Consider the following 16,143-nt stretch of genomic DNA (forward strand, 5'->3'; position numbering starts at 1 on the left):
TATATATATATGCATAATGCATATATATTTTTCCGAGTTTTATATACTTTTGGATTAAATTTAGTTTTAAATTTACTTTGATGGCGATCGGTTTTAGACAGTGATGTGTAAAACCCCTTCTGAATCCGAATTGAGCCACAAATCCATCCGAGAGGTTATAGAATGACATGGGAGATTAAAGATTCTCTTACACAAGAGACTAAACTGTCTCATTAAACATCAAGTCTGTAACAGACAAAATGAAAGAAAGCCACTTGGTGTCGGAGATTCGAAGTAGACATCAACCGTATTCGAGAATCTTCATCAAAGGCGACTGATGACTGCTTCAACTTCTTGTGGAGTGTAGAGATGGTACGCTGGAGCTACCTTAGCAATGTCCACATTGTTTGGAGTCACCTACACACAGACCAGACCCATTTAGATTGGGATTAAAAAAAGAAGCTTTTGGATTGAAAAGTTTATACCTTTTCTTCCATAACTTGCTTGAGGATAGATACAGCGATCGTCTCAGCTTCACTCAGCGACAGATCCTGCAACAAAGATTAAAAAAAGAAGCTAAAGTTATTGTGTAACAATAAGAATGGGGAATTAATTATTGAATAGAATTCTGAAGTTACTTTGTTGAATTGCTCTTGAAGAGAACTATCAGCTCCTTCTGAGCCTGAACCAATCGCCTTTGCATTGCACTGCCAGAACGTTCCAGACGGGTCCGTGTAGTACCTGTATCAAGCCCAAGTCGTTTGACAAATGTGATAAACTAACTTACCAACAAGTGAGGAGAAAGCATTAGTGAATAAAATACTTACAAGCTCGGTCCGTTTTCATCATGACCAGCAATGAGAAGAGAGACTCCAAATGGCCGAGACTGTAATAACATGGCATGGATGAAGACAGAGAATCAGTACTCATGTAAGGATTATATATCGGTCTAAGGCAAGAGACGTGTGAAAGAAACTAGAGACTACAATTTGAGTATCAAGTTATTACCATTGATTCTTCATCTCCTTCACCAAACCGTAAAGCCAGATCACACAGTGCTTGCGTGGTGGACTCTACAGTCATTGGCTCACCATACGAGAATCTGTGGTTCTGTACAGCAGCAAACTCAAGCAGTCAATAAACGCTTAAAGGAAGAAAAAAAAAACAGAGAAAGAGAAACCTCACTTGAGTCTCAACTCTTGCATGCTCAACAAGAGTACGCGCATCAGCAATTAAGCCGCTCATGGCACAGCCAATATGGTCATCAATTTCCATAATCTTCTCCACACTGCTCGGCTCCTGAACATTTCAAATTTAGTAGTTTAACACCATAAGTAACAAACTATGCCATCCACTCATGTATAATGCAACCACGTCAAAATTTTGAGAATGTAAGAAGTCAAACCAGCAAAGGGGAGGTGATACGCTTCTCGACAGCAAGCACAACTCCTTCCTTAGTCTTTACTCCAATTGCAGTAGAACCCAGCTGCAGTAATTCCACACTCATCAGAGAGACTCAAGAAATATAATACACACACAACTGAAAGAAAACACATATCTTCGGTTCTGCTATTTATCAATGAGTTACCTTGATAGCTTCAATGGCATACTCGACTTGGAATAGCCTTCCTTCAGGAGAGAAAGTGTTGACTCCTCTGTCGTACTCGGTCCTTCCAACAACAACAACATCACAAATCACCATAAGCATTAACGACTGAAACATACACAAAATAAAAGGGAAGAAACTTTAAGTAAACCCAGAAGCAGAAGAAGATAGACAGACCTTGTGAGAAACATCTTCTTCTTCGATCTGTAAAACCTTATCAGCTATCACCAAAAGAATCAAAACCCTAGAAAAATTAACAGATCTGGATGAATGCAAGAACTCGGGAACAAAAGAAAGGGGGTGTAATCAAGGAAGAACTTGTTGAAATTGGATAATCATACCAGCTGATTGATTGATCGGCGAATCGAAGAAACTGAGATGCTTTGTACAAGTTCACTTCTTGAACAACAAGTTAGATGGATCCCAAACGTGTCGTTTTAAAATGGGCTTTAACAGGCCTAACTATCTTATTCATGGGCCACAAGTAGGCCCTAACTTTTTGCTCTTAATTTTGATTATGAGCTGGACTTTTAGTTGGGTTATTGGATTTAAAATTGTGTTGATTAGTAACCTTTTCTTTAATTTTTCAAAACCACCTATTATTAATTTTTAGTGATTTATAATATTGGTTAACATATATTATTATTTAATCATATGAATTTTACAGTACATTTTGTGGATCTTGAAAGAACAAAATATGCTAAAAAGGAATCAGTCCAGAAAGAACAAATATAACTGTACAAATACTAATTAATATCTATTTTCTTAAAGGTCTTGAAAGTGTACACTTTAAATTCTCAATTTTTTTGGCTAGCACTTTTAACTTTAAAGTGACATTTATATCATAAAAAACCTTCAACCTAAATTAATTTCATCAAGTAAAAAGTTGACATATTGTACATGTAAAAAATGATGAAGTATCGTTTTCTTCTAAAAATAATTATTTAATTAATAAAATAAATAAAAAATCAGAATTTAAAGAAAAAAATCAGAAAAATAAAATTTCAGTAAATTAAATGAAAATTCAGAAAAATAAATAGAAAATAAAAAAATTAAAATACATAAAATTGAAGAAAAATTAAAAATTCTGAAATTCCAAAAATTCAAAATATCTTTTTTTTTTGAAAAAAAAATTACAAGATTTTTTTTAAAATTACAAGATTACATGATTATATTGTCGTTATTGACATATCTACCGTTATTTTCAACGGTGATGTCAAAATTATTATTGAAGATATTTTTGAAAATTTTATTGTCAACGATGATATGTTAGTTAAAAAAAATCTTGTAATTTTTTAGAAATATTTTTATTTTTGCTTAAAAGATATTTTGAATTTTCTATTTTTTTTTTTTTTGTGAATTCGGAATTTTAATTAATTTTTGTTTAATTTTATGTATTTTAATTTAATTTTAATTTATTTCTGAATTTTTAATTAATTTTTGAATTTTTATTTAATTTACTGATTTTTTTGTTTAGTTTTCTGATTTTTCTGCATTTTCTGATTTTTCTTTATTTTTTTATTTTATTTTATTTATTGTATAATTATTTTTTGGAAAGAAAATCGACACCTTATTGCTTTTACATGTACAACATGTCAACTTTTTATTTTATGAACAAGTAAGTTAGGTTAAATGTTTTTATGCTATGCTATAAATGTCATTTTGAAGATAGGTGACACTTTGAGGACTTTTTAAAATGATTTTCCTTTTTTTAACTCAATGTCAGAATTTAAGTGTTACAATAAAAACAAATTATAAAATAGCCCGCTGAATTATGTTTTTGCCTGTACACTGTAGTCAGTGTCAGAATTTAAGTGTTACAACCCCTGTTCGGAACTACGCTAGGCGTTAGTCGGGCGGTAACCCCGGGCCTAGCGAATTACCAAAAACTCGAGGATTAATCGGGGTATACGCGGGGATTAGTTTTAATTATTATTTTATTTATTGTAATATTTAAATTAAATATATAATATAAATATATTAGAATGTAATAGTTTTTGTATGTTATTATTGAAATGTATATTTATTAGTTTAACAACAGTTCATTGTTAGCATAGGTGAATGTCATATTTTATTTTTTATTAAAGGTATGTTTATATGAACGATAATATAAGCATAAACCACAAACTATACAGTGGTCTATTGGCGTTTGGTGGTAACCATGGTGTATAAGATCCTGTGTTCGAACCTCGGGTGTGTCATATTCAATTTTAAACAAAAAAATTTTAAAACACGCATGAAGTAAAGTCCCACATCTGTAAAGGATACGAAGGGAAGCTGATGAGGACGCCTATAAAAAGTAGTCGCTCAGAGTTACTTTCGTAGCTCGCAACTGGGTTTTAAAATAAGCCCAATAGTCCAAATTTGATCGGGTTTAGGCGGCCGATTAATCGGTTAATTGTCTGATTATTCGGTCGACCGAATAGTTGCACCGCATTGGCTATAGTCGCTGCGGTCCCTTGCCGCCGAGCGCCTAGCCGAGCGATTAATCGGCTAGGCGGCCGCGTTTTTTAACAGGGGTTACAACTAGTGCTAGGAATACAACCAAGCAGAAAAGAACAAAAAGAAATGCAGGAGTATTGTCTTGTAGATTACGGAGAGAAAGAAATGATGTTACTTGTTGCAAGTCTTCTCACGTTTTTGTCTTTGTTCAGTCTTCTCTCTGTATTTAAGCTTTTGCATAATAACAACAATTCAAGTTTAGTTAAACAAGAAAACAGTTGACAAAAAAAAAGGGTAAACAAGAAAACAACAACAACAACAACAACAACAAAACTTCATAATACAGGAAAACAATAGGAGCTTCACTGGTTAATATTTTCTTTTCTTTTCCAATATTTTTAAAATCGTAATGTTAAATCATCCACTCTTAAATTCAAAAAAATTGAGAGTGTTTAGTGTGTAGTTATCAAAATAATGCCATACTTGACGTCTAGAAATCATAAAATCTATACTATTATTTATGAAATGATTTTGCTGATTTGTCACATTCTCCATGATTTTAGCTAATTTTGCTTATTTGTCATATTCTTATTAGTTTTTAGATTAAATAATCAGTTTCTTAATTTAGATAATATAAATATTTCAAACTTTCTAATTAATTCATTAATTTTAATATTATAAATATTTCAAAATTTCTAATTGGAATATGATTATAATTATTTTAACTTTCACGAGATTCTTATTAGTTTTTAGCATAAATCATTAATTTATTAATTTAAATAATATAAAACTATTTCAAATTTTAAAACTGGAATTACAATTATAATTATTTCACACAAGTTAGGACCAATTGTTATTTTCATATGATGTAAGATTTTTTAAAATTCTATAGTTTCATTTTTCTCATTCGTTCTAAATTGTCTCGATTATAGTTTTTGACATATATATTTATGTACGTTTGATATTTGTTTTTTTAGTTGGAAATCTATTTTTTTTCTTTGAGTTTGAAAGACTAGGAGCAAGTCGGTTTTGTTACATGGAGTTTGAAATTATGAATTAATTATTCTGAATTACTTATGTAGTTATTTCCCGTGTATGTTTAATTATTGTTTAATCTATAAGAAAAATATTTTTTGATATTAAGTTTAGAGAATGTTATGAAACGGCTAAAATAGATATATTTTAATTAATAATTAGATTTATCATTATATAATTAACCACAATTTAACTTTAATAATAAAACTATCATTATCTATTTTTTCTTTTATTAAAAGTAAACTTATGAAATATTAAAATAAGTCAATGCGTATATTGATCAAGTAAACCAATGAAATATTGTCATTTTCTCAATTCGTTTTTTTTTAAAAAAATTTCTTCTAAATTATCATCGAACTTTAATTTTTATTTACTTTTAATTTATTTTGTTCTTGCTTGGATTTTGTGTGTTTTAGTATTTTTTTGGTAATTTAATACATGTTTCTGATTCAAAAGTACAAAGTAGATTAAGAGAGACCAAAAATTCACATTCTTAATTTATTTTATTGTGTAGAATATTTGATATGTAATTATGCTCTTATAGTCTCATATTTTTATAGCTTTTTTGTGTTATGGAGACGTAAACTGAAATAAAAATCGAAGAAAACTAAAATGATTGAGAATAAGTTATCATGATATTTAAATCATATATTAATAACTATTAGCAAAATGATTATGTCCGCATGTGCGGACAAAACACACGTAGTAAACTATTATTATATGTTTATGTTTTAGGTGGATTCCAACAAAAAAAAAGTTTTAGTAATCTAAAAATGTAGTTATCCACTAATTCCTTGTTGTATTTCATTGATATTATTAATAACATAAATATTGATAATCCAACACACATAATAAACAAAAATTCTTGTCATTGTTGTCCATTTGTAATATACTTTCTCTTCTTTAAAATTAGTGACAAGTATTAGTGTAAGGAATACAACCACATGAGCTTCGCCCAGAAACCAAGTAGCCACGACGGTTTGTTAACTTCCTCGCCGTTTCAGCTGCTCTGTGCAACTGCTCAGCATGTTGCTGCCTCGCCGTAGCTCTCCAGTCCTCTGCTCTCCGGTGCACCGTGTCCATTCTCTTCATCAGTTTCTCTTCAAAATTTGATCTCATCTTCTGTATTTTCATCTAAAACAAATAAAACACCACACAAGAAAAGACAAATTAATTATTAAATGTTAAAAATCATCACAACGCTGTAAAATTAGGACTTGTATGATTTAATAAGCTACATAATAAAATGATTAATGGTTTAATACAGATATAAACTCTATAAATAAATTTTCACATGGGACTTGCACAAGTTTCAAGTACAGCTACAAAGATACATCATCATCTCTTTTAAAAAAATTAGAAACTCGAAGACTTTTTGCTTCTAAAGTAACAAAGACTAGTCAATGAATTCGTGCAAGGGACTTCGGACATTACTCTACTATTCGGCGCATGGCTCCACAAATCTATTACTAGAACAGAACAAAAACCGTATTTTCACACGGTTCTCTCTCTAAAATATATGTATTACCATGCACATACCTCGAGTTTCTTGGACTGAGCTTCTGCTTTAGCATTTTGGAGATTCACCCATGCCTGGATCTTGGCTTCTTCTCTTTGATATCTTCAAAAGAAATCAACTTTTTGAGTTTACCAAAATTAAGTTTTAATAGGTAAAAAAAAGTTTTAATAGTTTAACCAAAAAAAAAGGTTATACTACCTTTGGCAAAACTTGATCTTGTCGTCTTGACCATCCCATAAAACAGCTTTAGATTCTGAAACACTTCTCCGTAACTCACTTTCCATGTCTATTTGTCTTAAGCTCTTCGATATCTCTTCTTCTTCCTCTTCCCTCGAGTTCCAATGAGTGACCGAGCTATAGTACTGAGTCGCTGCTGACCCACTGAGTCGTAGCTTGTCGGCGAACTCGGAGATGTCTATAACGTTTTTAGTTTCTGTTAACGGACCAGACATTTTCGAAGGCGTGTTGTGTCTAGCCGGAGACATGCTTTTAAATGGCGTGTGACATCTTGAAGCCGTTACGCTTCCGGTTGGTGTCATCTCTGTTCCCATGTCTCTGTGTTGAACTTGAGCTTCTTCTTCTTCCTGAAATTGGAGAAACTTGTCGGAATCTCTGAATATAAACCCTTCCGTTGATGGGAGCACTTCGTTTGCTAACTTATCTACAAGAACACAGAGTCAAAGATCAAAACTTTTCAAGAATCTATTAAAAGGGTTTCTATATTTGTACCTTTAAGTATAAGACCTGGTGGAGATAATGAGACTTTCTCCTCTGTAACCCTAGACTTCTCCGAGTAAACAACTTTGAGGGAATGTGCCGGAGATTCATGACCGGAGGTGACCCATTTCTCTGCATCGACCCATTTAGAAGGAAAGTTTCTTCTTCTCCCAGAGACATTGCTACTGAAACTGAAGACTCCTCTACCTGGAGTGCAAGGAGACTCCATTAGCATCACTCTTCTCTGCCCACTGCTTCTTCCTTCTCCAATGCTCTTTTGTGATGAGAAACTCTCTCTTCTTTCATTTACCATATCACTACTGCTGCTGCTACTGCTTAGGTCTGCATTTTTATTTGGGTTGATTCTGCTTATAAGCGAATCTTCTTCAAATGGGTTTGTGTTCATTCTTGGCTCCAGATCTACAGTTTTCTCCTGAAAACAAATAAACACAAGAAAGAGAGATTCAGTAACAAGAAACAGAAGAGAAGTATTAAAGACAAGAAAAGACATTGTTTCTTTTACCATATTAGGAGGAAACAAAGACTGAGTTTGAAGATGGAGTTTGGTGTTGCTGTTTCTTGTGATGTCCATGGAGTTTTCTTTGTTTTGTTTCTTCTATTGTGGTTTTGTGTTCTTATGTTGCTAACTAGTTGTCTGCATCTAATGTAGCAGTTCTATTGTCGTAGAAGAGCTATAAGATCATGATTATTGGAGGGTTTTTAAGCTAGGGTTCTTAGCGAAATATAAGAACATGTCTAGCGAAATATAAGAACATGTCTCTTAACTTTTAACTAAAAAAAACTAAGAACCGTCTCTTAAAACCAGCTCTTAAATAAGAGTTTTAAGAGACGGTTCTTAACATTTTTAGTTAAAAATTAAGAGACGTGTTCTTACATTCCGCTAATAACCCCATCCTAAGAACCTTCCAATAATCATGCTCTAAAAAGTGAAGTAATTTTAAAAATGGCATTAACTTTTAGATGTCTATAGGAAAAAGGCTTGACCAGTTTTTTAGAGTGGACGGACCATTGGATTCTATATTTCATTTTTTTTTTCTTACTTATCTTGTATTATTCTATACTAGTCTTTGGATTCTAATAGGAAACACTAAAAAATGATATAATTATAAACTACACTAATATTTTTTAATTATAAACTACACTAAGATCCGCGCTTACATAAATACTTTTTAACTAAATCTAATTACAATATGAATAGATTTTAACATTTTTTGATAAGTAATGTTTTCACATTTTTATTTTTGTGAATTTTAAAACAATATAATTATATTTATTTTAAAACTATATAATTATTTTTGTGAATCCAAAAACCCCCAAAACTTTACCTAAACCCAAACCCAAACGGTCAGACCTCCCTAAAGTCTCTTACTTGAATTTAGGTAATAGTCCGTTGTTGACTTGTTGTGCAAATGATATGTTCCGTAAAAACATTTGTTAAATAATAGCAAAGACATGTAAAAGATAATTTTAGGATTGATCAAGTTAAAACTGTAAAAGTATTTAAAATTTTATCAAATCAAATATGATACATATTAAATTTTGAAATTAAAAATTTTATGAATTATTTATAGAGAAATACCCTAGAACAACACTAAAATGTTTTTGTCACAAAATAGCCCTAAAAAGTGAAAATGACCAAAAATAGATTTCATTAAAATGGTAAAAGATAAAAAAAAATATAATATTTAGACAACATAATTAGTTATATACAAAATAAAATATTTAGATAAACCTTATAGCATCATGAAAATTAAATAAAAGAGAAAACTCTAATTTTACAACAAATTTGATACCACATTTCAAATTTACTTTCAAAATATAGAATTCTCTCATTTGATACCACATTTCAAAGTATATACACACACAAAATAATAAAAAATCTTAGATTTTACAATATACTTTAGTTTTTATTATTATAAAATTATATAATAAGTCAATGTCGAATTAATTATAATATAGGATATATATATATATATATATTTAAAATAGATTTTAAAATTAATAAATATATATATTTATGATAAATACCCTAGAATAGCTATATTTTTCACAAAATAGTCCACAGAGGTCAAATAACCAAAACAAGTTTCAATAAAGAGGTAAATGACAATTATACTCCCACTTTGCAGATATAAAAAATATTTAAATGCATATTTCAAAAAAATCAACAATTTTATTACGGGGAAATTTCATGTTTGCCACTTTCATAGTATAACTTTTCATCTTTACCACCACTAAATGGACATTTTCAAAAATATCTTCTTCATTAAGTGACAAAAGACTCTTATACCCTTGTTCTCTATATATATAATAAATCATCATTTAAATAAAAAAATAAAAAAAATATATTTTTTTAATGTTTTCGAATTATACTTTTTCAAATTCAAACTTTTTACAATTTTATTTTTGAATTTTATTTTCGAATTTTTTTTATTTTTTTTTTAATTTTCTTTTTGAAAATCGAAAAATATGTTTGAAACTATTTTAAAATTTTTTTTTTATATTTTTTAAGTATTTATTTATATATTTATTAGAATCTCAAATTTTATATTCCAAAAACTTACCCCACCCTCAATTCTAAACCCTAAGTCTAGATTAGTTAATCCTATGGGTATAAATGTCTTCTACCCTTCATTAAAAGTGATAGTATATGTGATTAGTGTAGATATGAAAAGTGGAAGATGAATGTGGTATTTGTGCCAATTTCTCTTTTATTATTTCTAACATAAAGTTAAAGAAGAGCTTCAAGAATGTGTATGATATATGGGGAAATTTCATGTTTACCACTTTCATGATATCACTTTTCATCTTTACCACCACTAAAGGGACATTTTCAAAAATATTTTTTTCATTAAGTGGCAAAAGACTTTTATACTCTTGTTTTATATATATATATATATAATAATAAATCATGATTTAAATAAATAAGAAATTTTTTTTTATGTTTTCGAATTATAATTTTCCAAATTCGAACTGTTTTATAATTTTTTTTTGAATTTGTTTTTAATTTTTTTAAAAAATTTTCTTTTTGAAAATCGAAAATTATGTTTGAAACTATTTTTAATTTTTTTAAAAACATTTTAGATATTTATTTATATATTGATTAGAATTATAAATTTCATATTCCAAAAACCCTACCTCACCCCTCAACTCTAAACCCTAAGTCTAGATTATTTAACCCTAGTGGTATAAGTGTCTTTTACCTTTCATTGAAAGTGAGAGTAAAATTGTTTTAGTGTAGACATGAAAAATGGTACTATGAATATGATATTTGTGGTAATTTCCTCTGATATATAGAAAATTGTCAAAAATACCACATTCAAGGTACCTTTTTTTTTATTTTTTTTTCGAATTTGATTTTAATTGTTTTTTTTTCAAATTTTCTTTTTGAAAATTGAAAATTATGTTTGAAACTATTTTTAATTTTTTTTAAAAATTTTTTTTAGATATTTATTTATATATTTATTAGAATCCTAAATTTCATATTCCAAAAACCCTACCTCACACCTCAAATCTAAACCCTAAGTCTAATTTGTTAACCTAGGGGTATAAGTATCTTTTACCTTTCATTAAAAGTGAGAGTAAAATTGATTAGTGTATACATGAAAAGTATACTATGAATACGGTATTTGTGGCAATTTCCCCTGATATATAGAAAATTGTCAAAACTACCACATTCATAGTATCACTTTTCATGTTTACACTAACAAATTTTACTTCCATTTTTAAGGAGGGATAAAAGACATTTATAACCATAAGGTTAACTAATCTAGACTTAAGGTTTAGAGTTGAGGGGTGGGATAGGGTTTTTGGAATATGAAATTTAGGATTCTAATAAATTATAAATAAATACTTTAAAAATATATAATTTTTTTTTAAAAAATAGCTTCAAAAATAATTTTTGATTTTCAAAAAGAAATTTTGAAAAAAAATCGAAAGAATTCAAAAAAAATAAAATTTATAAAAAAATTCGAATTTGAAAAAGTATAATTCGAAAACATAACAAATATTATTTTTTATTTTATTATTTATTTAAATAATTATTTATTAAATATATAAAGAACAAGACTATAAAAGTCTTTTGTCACTTAAAATTTATCACTTAATGAAAAATGTATTTTTGAAAATGTCTCTTTATTGATGGTAGACATGAATAATGATATAAAAAAGGTAAACATGAAAATTCATCATGATATCTTCTTGAATTTGAGTTGAGGCAAAATGCAATCCTGAAATTAAGGAAGATATTGATAAATATGTTTTTTAGGAAAAAAAAAATATTGATGAATATGTTTTTTAGGAAAAAATATTGATAAATATTTATAATAATATATTCATAACATTTAGAAAAAAATTCAGAAATGTGTATTTTAAAAATAAATTCTGAAATATATTTTTAGGGAGACATTCATGAATATATATATTGATGAATACCCTATTAAGTTTAAGTTACATGTATATTTAGTAAGATATTCTGAAATATGTATATTATCTTCCTTAAGTTTTTGGAAGAACTTCTTCAGTTTGATATCAAAATTTTATAAAAATATCATATACATTTAAAAGCATCGACGTAAATTTTTGAAAGATGTTATATATTGAATAATAATTTTCTAAATATGCATGTAAGTCAAATTCAGGAAGATATCATATATATTTATGAGAAGCTTCCTAAATATTGATATAATTCACATTCAAGAAGTATTTCCACTTATGAAGAAATTTCCGAATTTGGGAAAATAAAATGTACATATTCAAAAAGATATTCTTAAACATTTAAAAAAAATTAGGGGAAATTTTATGTTTACCACTTTCATTGTACCACTTTTCATCTTTACCACCACTAAATGAACATTTTCAAAAATACATTCTTCATTAAGTGGCAAAAGATTCTTATACCCTTGTTATCTATATATATAATAAATCATTATGTAAAAAAAAAATAAAAAAATAATTTTTTTATGTTTTCGAATTATACTTTTTCAAATTCGAACTTTTTATAAATTTTCTTTTTGAATTTCTTTTTATATTTTTCAAAATTTCTTTTTGAAAATCGAAAATTATGTTTGAAACTATATTTTAAAATTTTTTATATATATATTTTTAAGTATTTATTTATATATTTATTAGAATCTCAAATTTTACATTCCACAAACCCTACCCCACCCCACCCCTCAACTCTAAACCCTAAGTATATATTAGTTAACCCTAGTGATATAAGAGTATTTTTCCCTTCATTAAAAATGAGGGTAAAAATGATTAGTGTAAACATGAAAAGCGGTACTATGAATGTGGTATTTGTGGCAATTTCACAAAAAATTATCCAAATTTGTTTTTGATTTTTTTTGAGAAAAAGTTCGTTTAAAAAAGAAATTTGAATATAGTGGAACTGATAAATTTGATCTTTTTACAATTATATAATGTTACGGATTATTTCATCGATCATCCGATAGATTAATCATATTTAAATGAACCCAATAAATCATTTTCATTAATAAGATATAAAAACAAATATTTTTCAATGCAAGACATATTAAACAATGTATTGCTATTTTTCATTTTAATTTGTTAAAAATAAATTAAAACAAATTCAAAACTTACCAAACTAAACTTAGTGATGTAAATAAATTTATAAAAAATAAAAGATGCAACTATAATTTATAGTGGATAAAATTTTGCAAATAAAAGTAATCTCGCGGTTTGAAAACACATATACAATTTTATTATTTATTAAATAAGGATTCTTACTCTTATGGCTTTATAATATTTTTTATCTTTGATAACAAATTTTTAAATCATTAATCACTAAATCGAATCTTAATCAAATCTCAGTTTTTAAAATACTGACAAAAGATATCTTTGGACAATCAACCTTATATTCATTTTTTATTCTTTCCACTTTTAAAACATTCACAAAATATATCTTTGGACAGTCAACTTTATATTTTGGGTTTAGAGTTTAGTGATTATTTTTTATGATTAGTATTTTTAGGATGTGGCTGAGTTTATAAAAAATTAAAAATGCTTTAAGAGATTTATTTTAGTCTTTTACATCAAAAATTTAGAATATTTATGAAAATAGTAATTATTTAATCAAATTTGTGGTAAAACTAGAATTCTCCCTACATTCATCTCCCCATATTTTCCAACTACATTCCGGACGGAATTTTATAATTGGTAAAAATATGCCATCTATCTATAGTTTTTCTATAAATCCAACCTATATAATGAAATGATATAATGTTTAACAATTATTTTCCCTCCAAACAATCTATTGTTTAAATAAATTTCTAAAAAATAAAACATGGTTTAAAATATTATTAACCACCTTAACTAACAAATAAAATGTATTATTATTAAACTTTAATCATGTTTTATTGTTTAGAAATTTATTCCCAAATATATTAACGTATTAATCAACTATGTTAATGTAAAAGAAATTAAAATAAATATTGTTTACAAAAAAAAAAACAATTTAAACCGAATCAAAATCAAATGTTGAATATCAGATCTTTTTCTGAACAAAAAAGAACAAAAGTGGAAAACTTAGAATTAAGAAACTTTATTTAATTAACATTAATATTTTCATCTAAAATTGATTATTATTTATTATTTAAGATAAAATGTCAAATTACAAAAATGCAATTTGGAAAATGTTGAAAAAAAATTGAATTAAATTATATATATAATTGATTATTATTTATTTAATTAACTTAATTTTTGCATCTAAAATTGATTATTATTTATTATTAAAGATAAAATCAAAAATTCATTATTATTTATTATTTATTAATTGAATTAAATTAAAGGAAAATAAAAATTATATTACACACAACTACTTATATATATATATATATATTATATATATAATCATATTAAAAGTCATTTATTATAAGAATTAAATAGATTAGATTTATTGAAATATCCATATGTAATCACATCTATTTATTTCTGTAAAAATAAATGTTAATGCTATAAAACATATCATATTTTAAATATAGAAAGAAATGAAAAGAGAAAACCAATTAAAATATGAAAAAACTTTAGTAAGAGAATATACTCAAATTTAAAAAGATACAAACAAAAGTATTATATATAGAGTTTGATTTATTGAAAATTATATAACAATCATAATTATAAGAGAAAAATAAGAGTGAAAAGGGTAGAACAAGCTTGTTAAGAGTTAAGAATGGCAAAATGGAGTGCGATAGTTTTAATAATGATGGTGGTGATCGCTGTTGCGGTAACAGTAGAAGCGAATAAAAAAAAAATGTTTTCACAAATGTTGTAAACCTTGTAAGCCTCACCACGGTAATTGTTTTAAACATTGTAAAGCTAAATGTGGTGACACAAACCCTCATCATGGTCCAGGAGGACATCATCATGGTCGAGGAGGACCCCCTCCTCCCCCTAGGTACTAATGTTTCTACTCCTTCTGTCTATACTATTCTATTGTAATGTATTATTAGTGTTTCACACAATAAATTTTACCTATAAATTGTATATGGTTTATTTTCACAGACAGAACTTTACATGAAATGCACCTGTGGAAGTTCGTGGAAGAAAAAATAATTAGAAGAAGTTATATAGAAAGTTTGTGATAATTTCTATAGTCTTAATTTCTTGTTAAAATCGAATAAAAATATTAATAATATAATTATTTCTAATTTCTTATGCGGGTTATATATATAAGTCCCAGAAAGTAAAGTAAACTACCGAATGACAAAAAAAAAGAAAAAAAATATATTACAAAACAAAACTACTAACACAAAAGAGATAATTGGTTTTACCGACTTTAAAATTATGAGTTTATATAAAACTGTGCCATGTTTTATCAAAAATTGGTTGCTCAACAAATTTCTATAATAAATTTTACCATATAGTATATATATGAGATCATCTTAAAAGTTCGAGATCTTTTTTGTCAATATTAATAAAAGTATCTAAAAATATTCATTTAACCCAAATCTTTGAACTGATTTAAATAAATAAAATTGGTGTTAAGTTAAACTCAGCCAAATAAGATAAAAATTACTTATAAAAACTACAATTGGTTAAATAAACGATGTTACGAGAATAAATTTTCAACATGTTTAATTTATGTGTGATTGATATAAGAAAAATGTGTTTTTTAGACAAAGATCATTGTGTTTAAAAAAAAAAAGACAAAGATCATATACGATCCTATCTGAATATTCTGCTTCATCATACTACCTCAACTTTATCAGCAACTAAAACTACAGTGAGAGCAAGTAATAATCTCTCATATTTTATCAGAGCATCTCCAACCCAATAATATTGTATCTCTATAATAGCATTTAGAGGTAAAATTGCTTCAATCTACCTTTTTTTTTCTATTATAAAGATCGCTATTGCTAGTTTTTCTTCTATTTTTAGAGGAAGAAATATCATTCTTCTATTTTAACTCTAGATCTAGAGATTGTTATTTTAGAAGAATACATTGAAGTATATTTCATCTCTATTACAGAATTGTTCTATTTTATAAAGAAAAATTTACTCTTTAACATACTTTCAAGTCTCCTCTTCACACAATGACATACTTTGAGCATGTAGTGTACTTTTGCCTCATGATTTGTCGTAAATACCCTTCTTTCTTTTAAACTCTTGAAATCTAAAGCTAACGAGTTCTAAGTCTTACCTAGGGCTTGGCATAAAATCCGGAACCCGAAATCCGAACCGAACCCGAACCGAAAAACCCGACCCGTTATCCGACCCGAAACGTAAAAATACCCGAACGGGTTTTGTAGGGTGGTACAAAAAATATCCGAACCCGAAGTGTTATTAACCGAACCCGAACGGGTAA

General features: G+C 27.4%; 2 protein-coding genes and 1 long non-coding RNA gene across 5 annotated transcripts; 1 reads left to right on the plus strand and 2 right to left on the minus strand.

Moving 5' to 3' along the window:
* Window positions 1-106: 106 nt before the first annotated feature.
* LOC106416418 (proteasome subunit alpha type-5-A) lies at window positions 107-2,008 on the minus strand. 2 transcript variants are annotated; one of them, XM_013857291.3, is made up of 10 exons: window positions 1,927-2,008; window positions 1,763-1,829; window positions 1,568-1,649; window positions 1,385-1,465; window positions 1,165-1,278; window positions 988-1,089; window positions 807-865; window positions 618-720; window positions 465-530; window positions 107-396 (listed from the first exon to the last, which is right to left on the minus strand). In XM_013857291.3, the coding sequence occupies exons 2-10, from the start codon at window positions 1,774-1,776 to the stop codon at window positions 304-306; spliced, it is 714 nt and encodes a 237-aa protein (XP_013712745.1). In that variant the 5' UTR covers window positions 1,777-1,829; window positions 1,927-2,008; the 3' UTR covers window positions 107-303. The 2 variants fall into 2 exon arrangements, with proteins under 2 accessions (XP_013712745.1, XP_048616677.1); XM_048760720.1 differs by having other exon boundaries at window positions 1,763-1,943.
* A 2,520-nt stretch (window positions 2,009-4,528) lies between these two features.
* On the minus strand, window positions 4,529-8,856 carry LOC106417828. Of its 2 annotated transcripts, none has more exons than XM_013858568.3 (5): window positions 7,822-8,856; window positions 7,326-7,731; window positions 6,780-7,242; window positions 6,602-6,683; window positions 4,529-6,196 (listed from the first exon to the last, which is right to left on the minus strand). In XM_013858568.3, the coding sequence occupies exons 1-5, from the start codon at window positions 7,888-7,890 to the stop codon at window positions 5,972-5,974; spliced, it is 1,245 nt and encodes a 414-aa protein (XP_013714022.1). In that variant the 5' UTR covers window positions 7,891-8,856; the 3' UTR covers window positions 4,529-5,971. The 2 variants fall into 2 exon arrangements, with proteins under 2 accessions (XP_013714022.1, XP_013714021.1); XM_013858567.3 differs by having other exon boundaries at window positions 4,614-6,196; window positions 7,311-7,731; window positions 7,822-8,418.
* Window positions 8,857-14,494: 5,638 nt separating this feature from the next.
* On the plus strand, window positions 14,495-14,965 carry LOC106418034. Its single transcript, XR_001283584.2, has 2 exons — window positions 14,495-14,733; window positions 14,841-14,965. It is a non-coding gene; the product is annotated as an uncharacterized LOC106418034 (long non-coding RNA).
* The last annotated feature ends 1,178 nt before the right edge of the window (window positions 14,966-16,143 follow it).

The sequence above is a fragment of the Brassica napus genome, chromosome C6, assembly GCF_020379485.1.
Source record: "Brassica napus cultivar Da-Ae chromosome C6, Da-Ae, whole genome shotgun sequence".
Taxonomy (NCBI): domain Eukaryota; kingdom Viridiplantae; phylum Streptophyta; class Magnoliopsida; order Brassicales; family Brassicaceae; genus Brassica; species Brassica napus.

Coding starts and splice junctions, on each gene's coding strand:
- LOC106416418 (XM_013857291.3), bottom strand. Junction 1,466..1,567: donor ATGCCATTGAAGCTATCAAG/GTAACTCATTGA, acceptor GAATTACTGCAG/CTGGGTTCTACTGCAATTGG. Junction 866..987: donor AAGGAGATGAAGAATCAATG/GTAATAACTTGA, acceptor ATGTTATTACAG/TCTCGGCCATTTGGAGTCTC.
- LOC106417828 (XM_013858567.3), bottom strand. CDS start 7,890: ATGGACATCACAAGAAACAGCAACACCAAACTCCATCTTCAAACTCAG. Junction 7,243..7,310: donor ACCAGGTCTTATACTTAAAG/GTACAAATATAG, acceptor GTGTTCTTGTAG/ATAAGTTAGCAAACGAAGTG. Junction 6,684..6,779: donor AAGATCAAGTTTTGCCAAAG/GTAGTATAACCT, acceptor TTTCTTTTGAAG/ATATCAAAGAGAAGAAGCCA.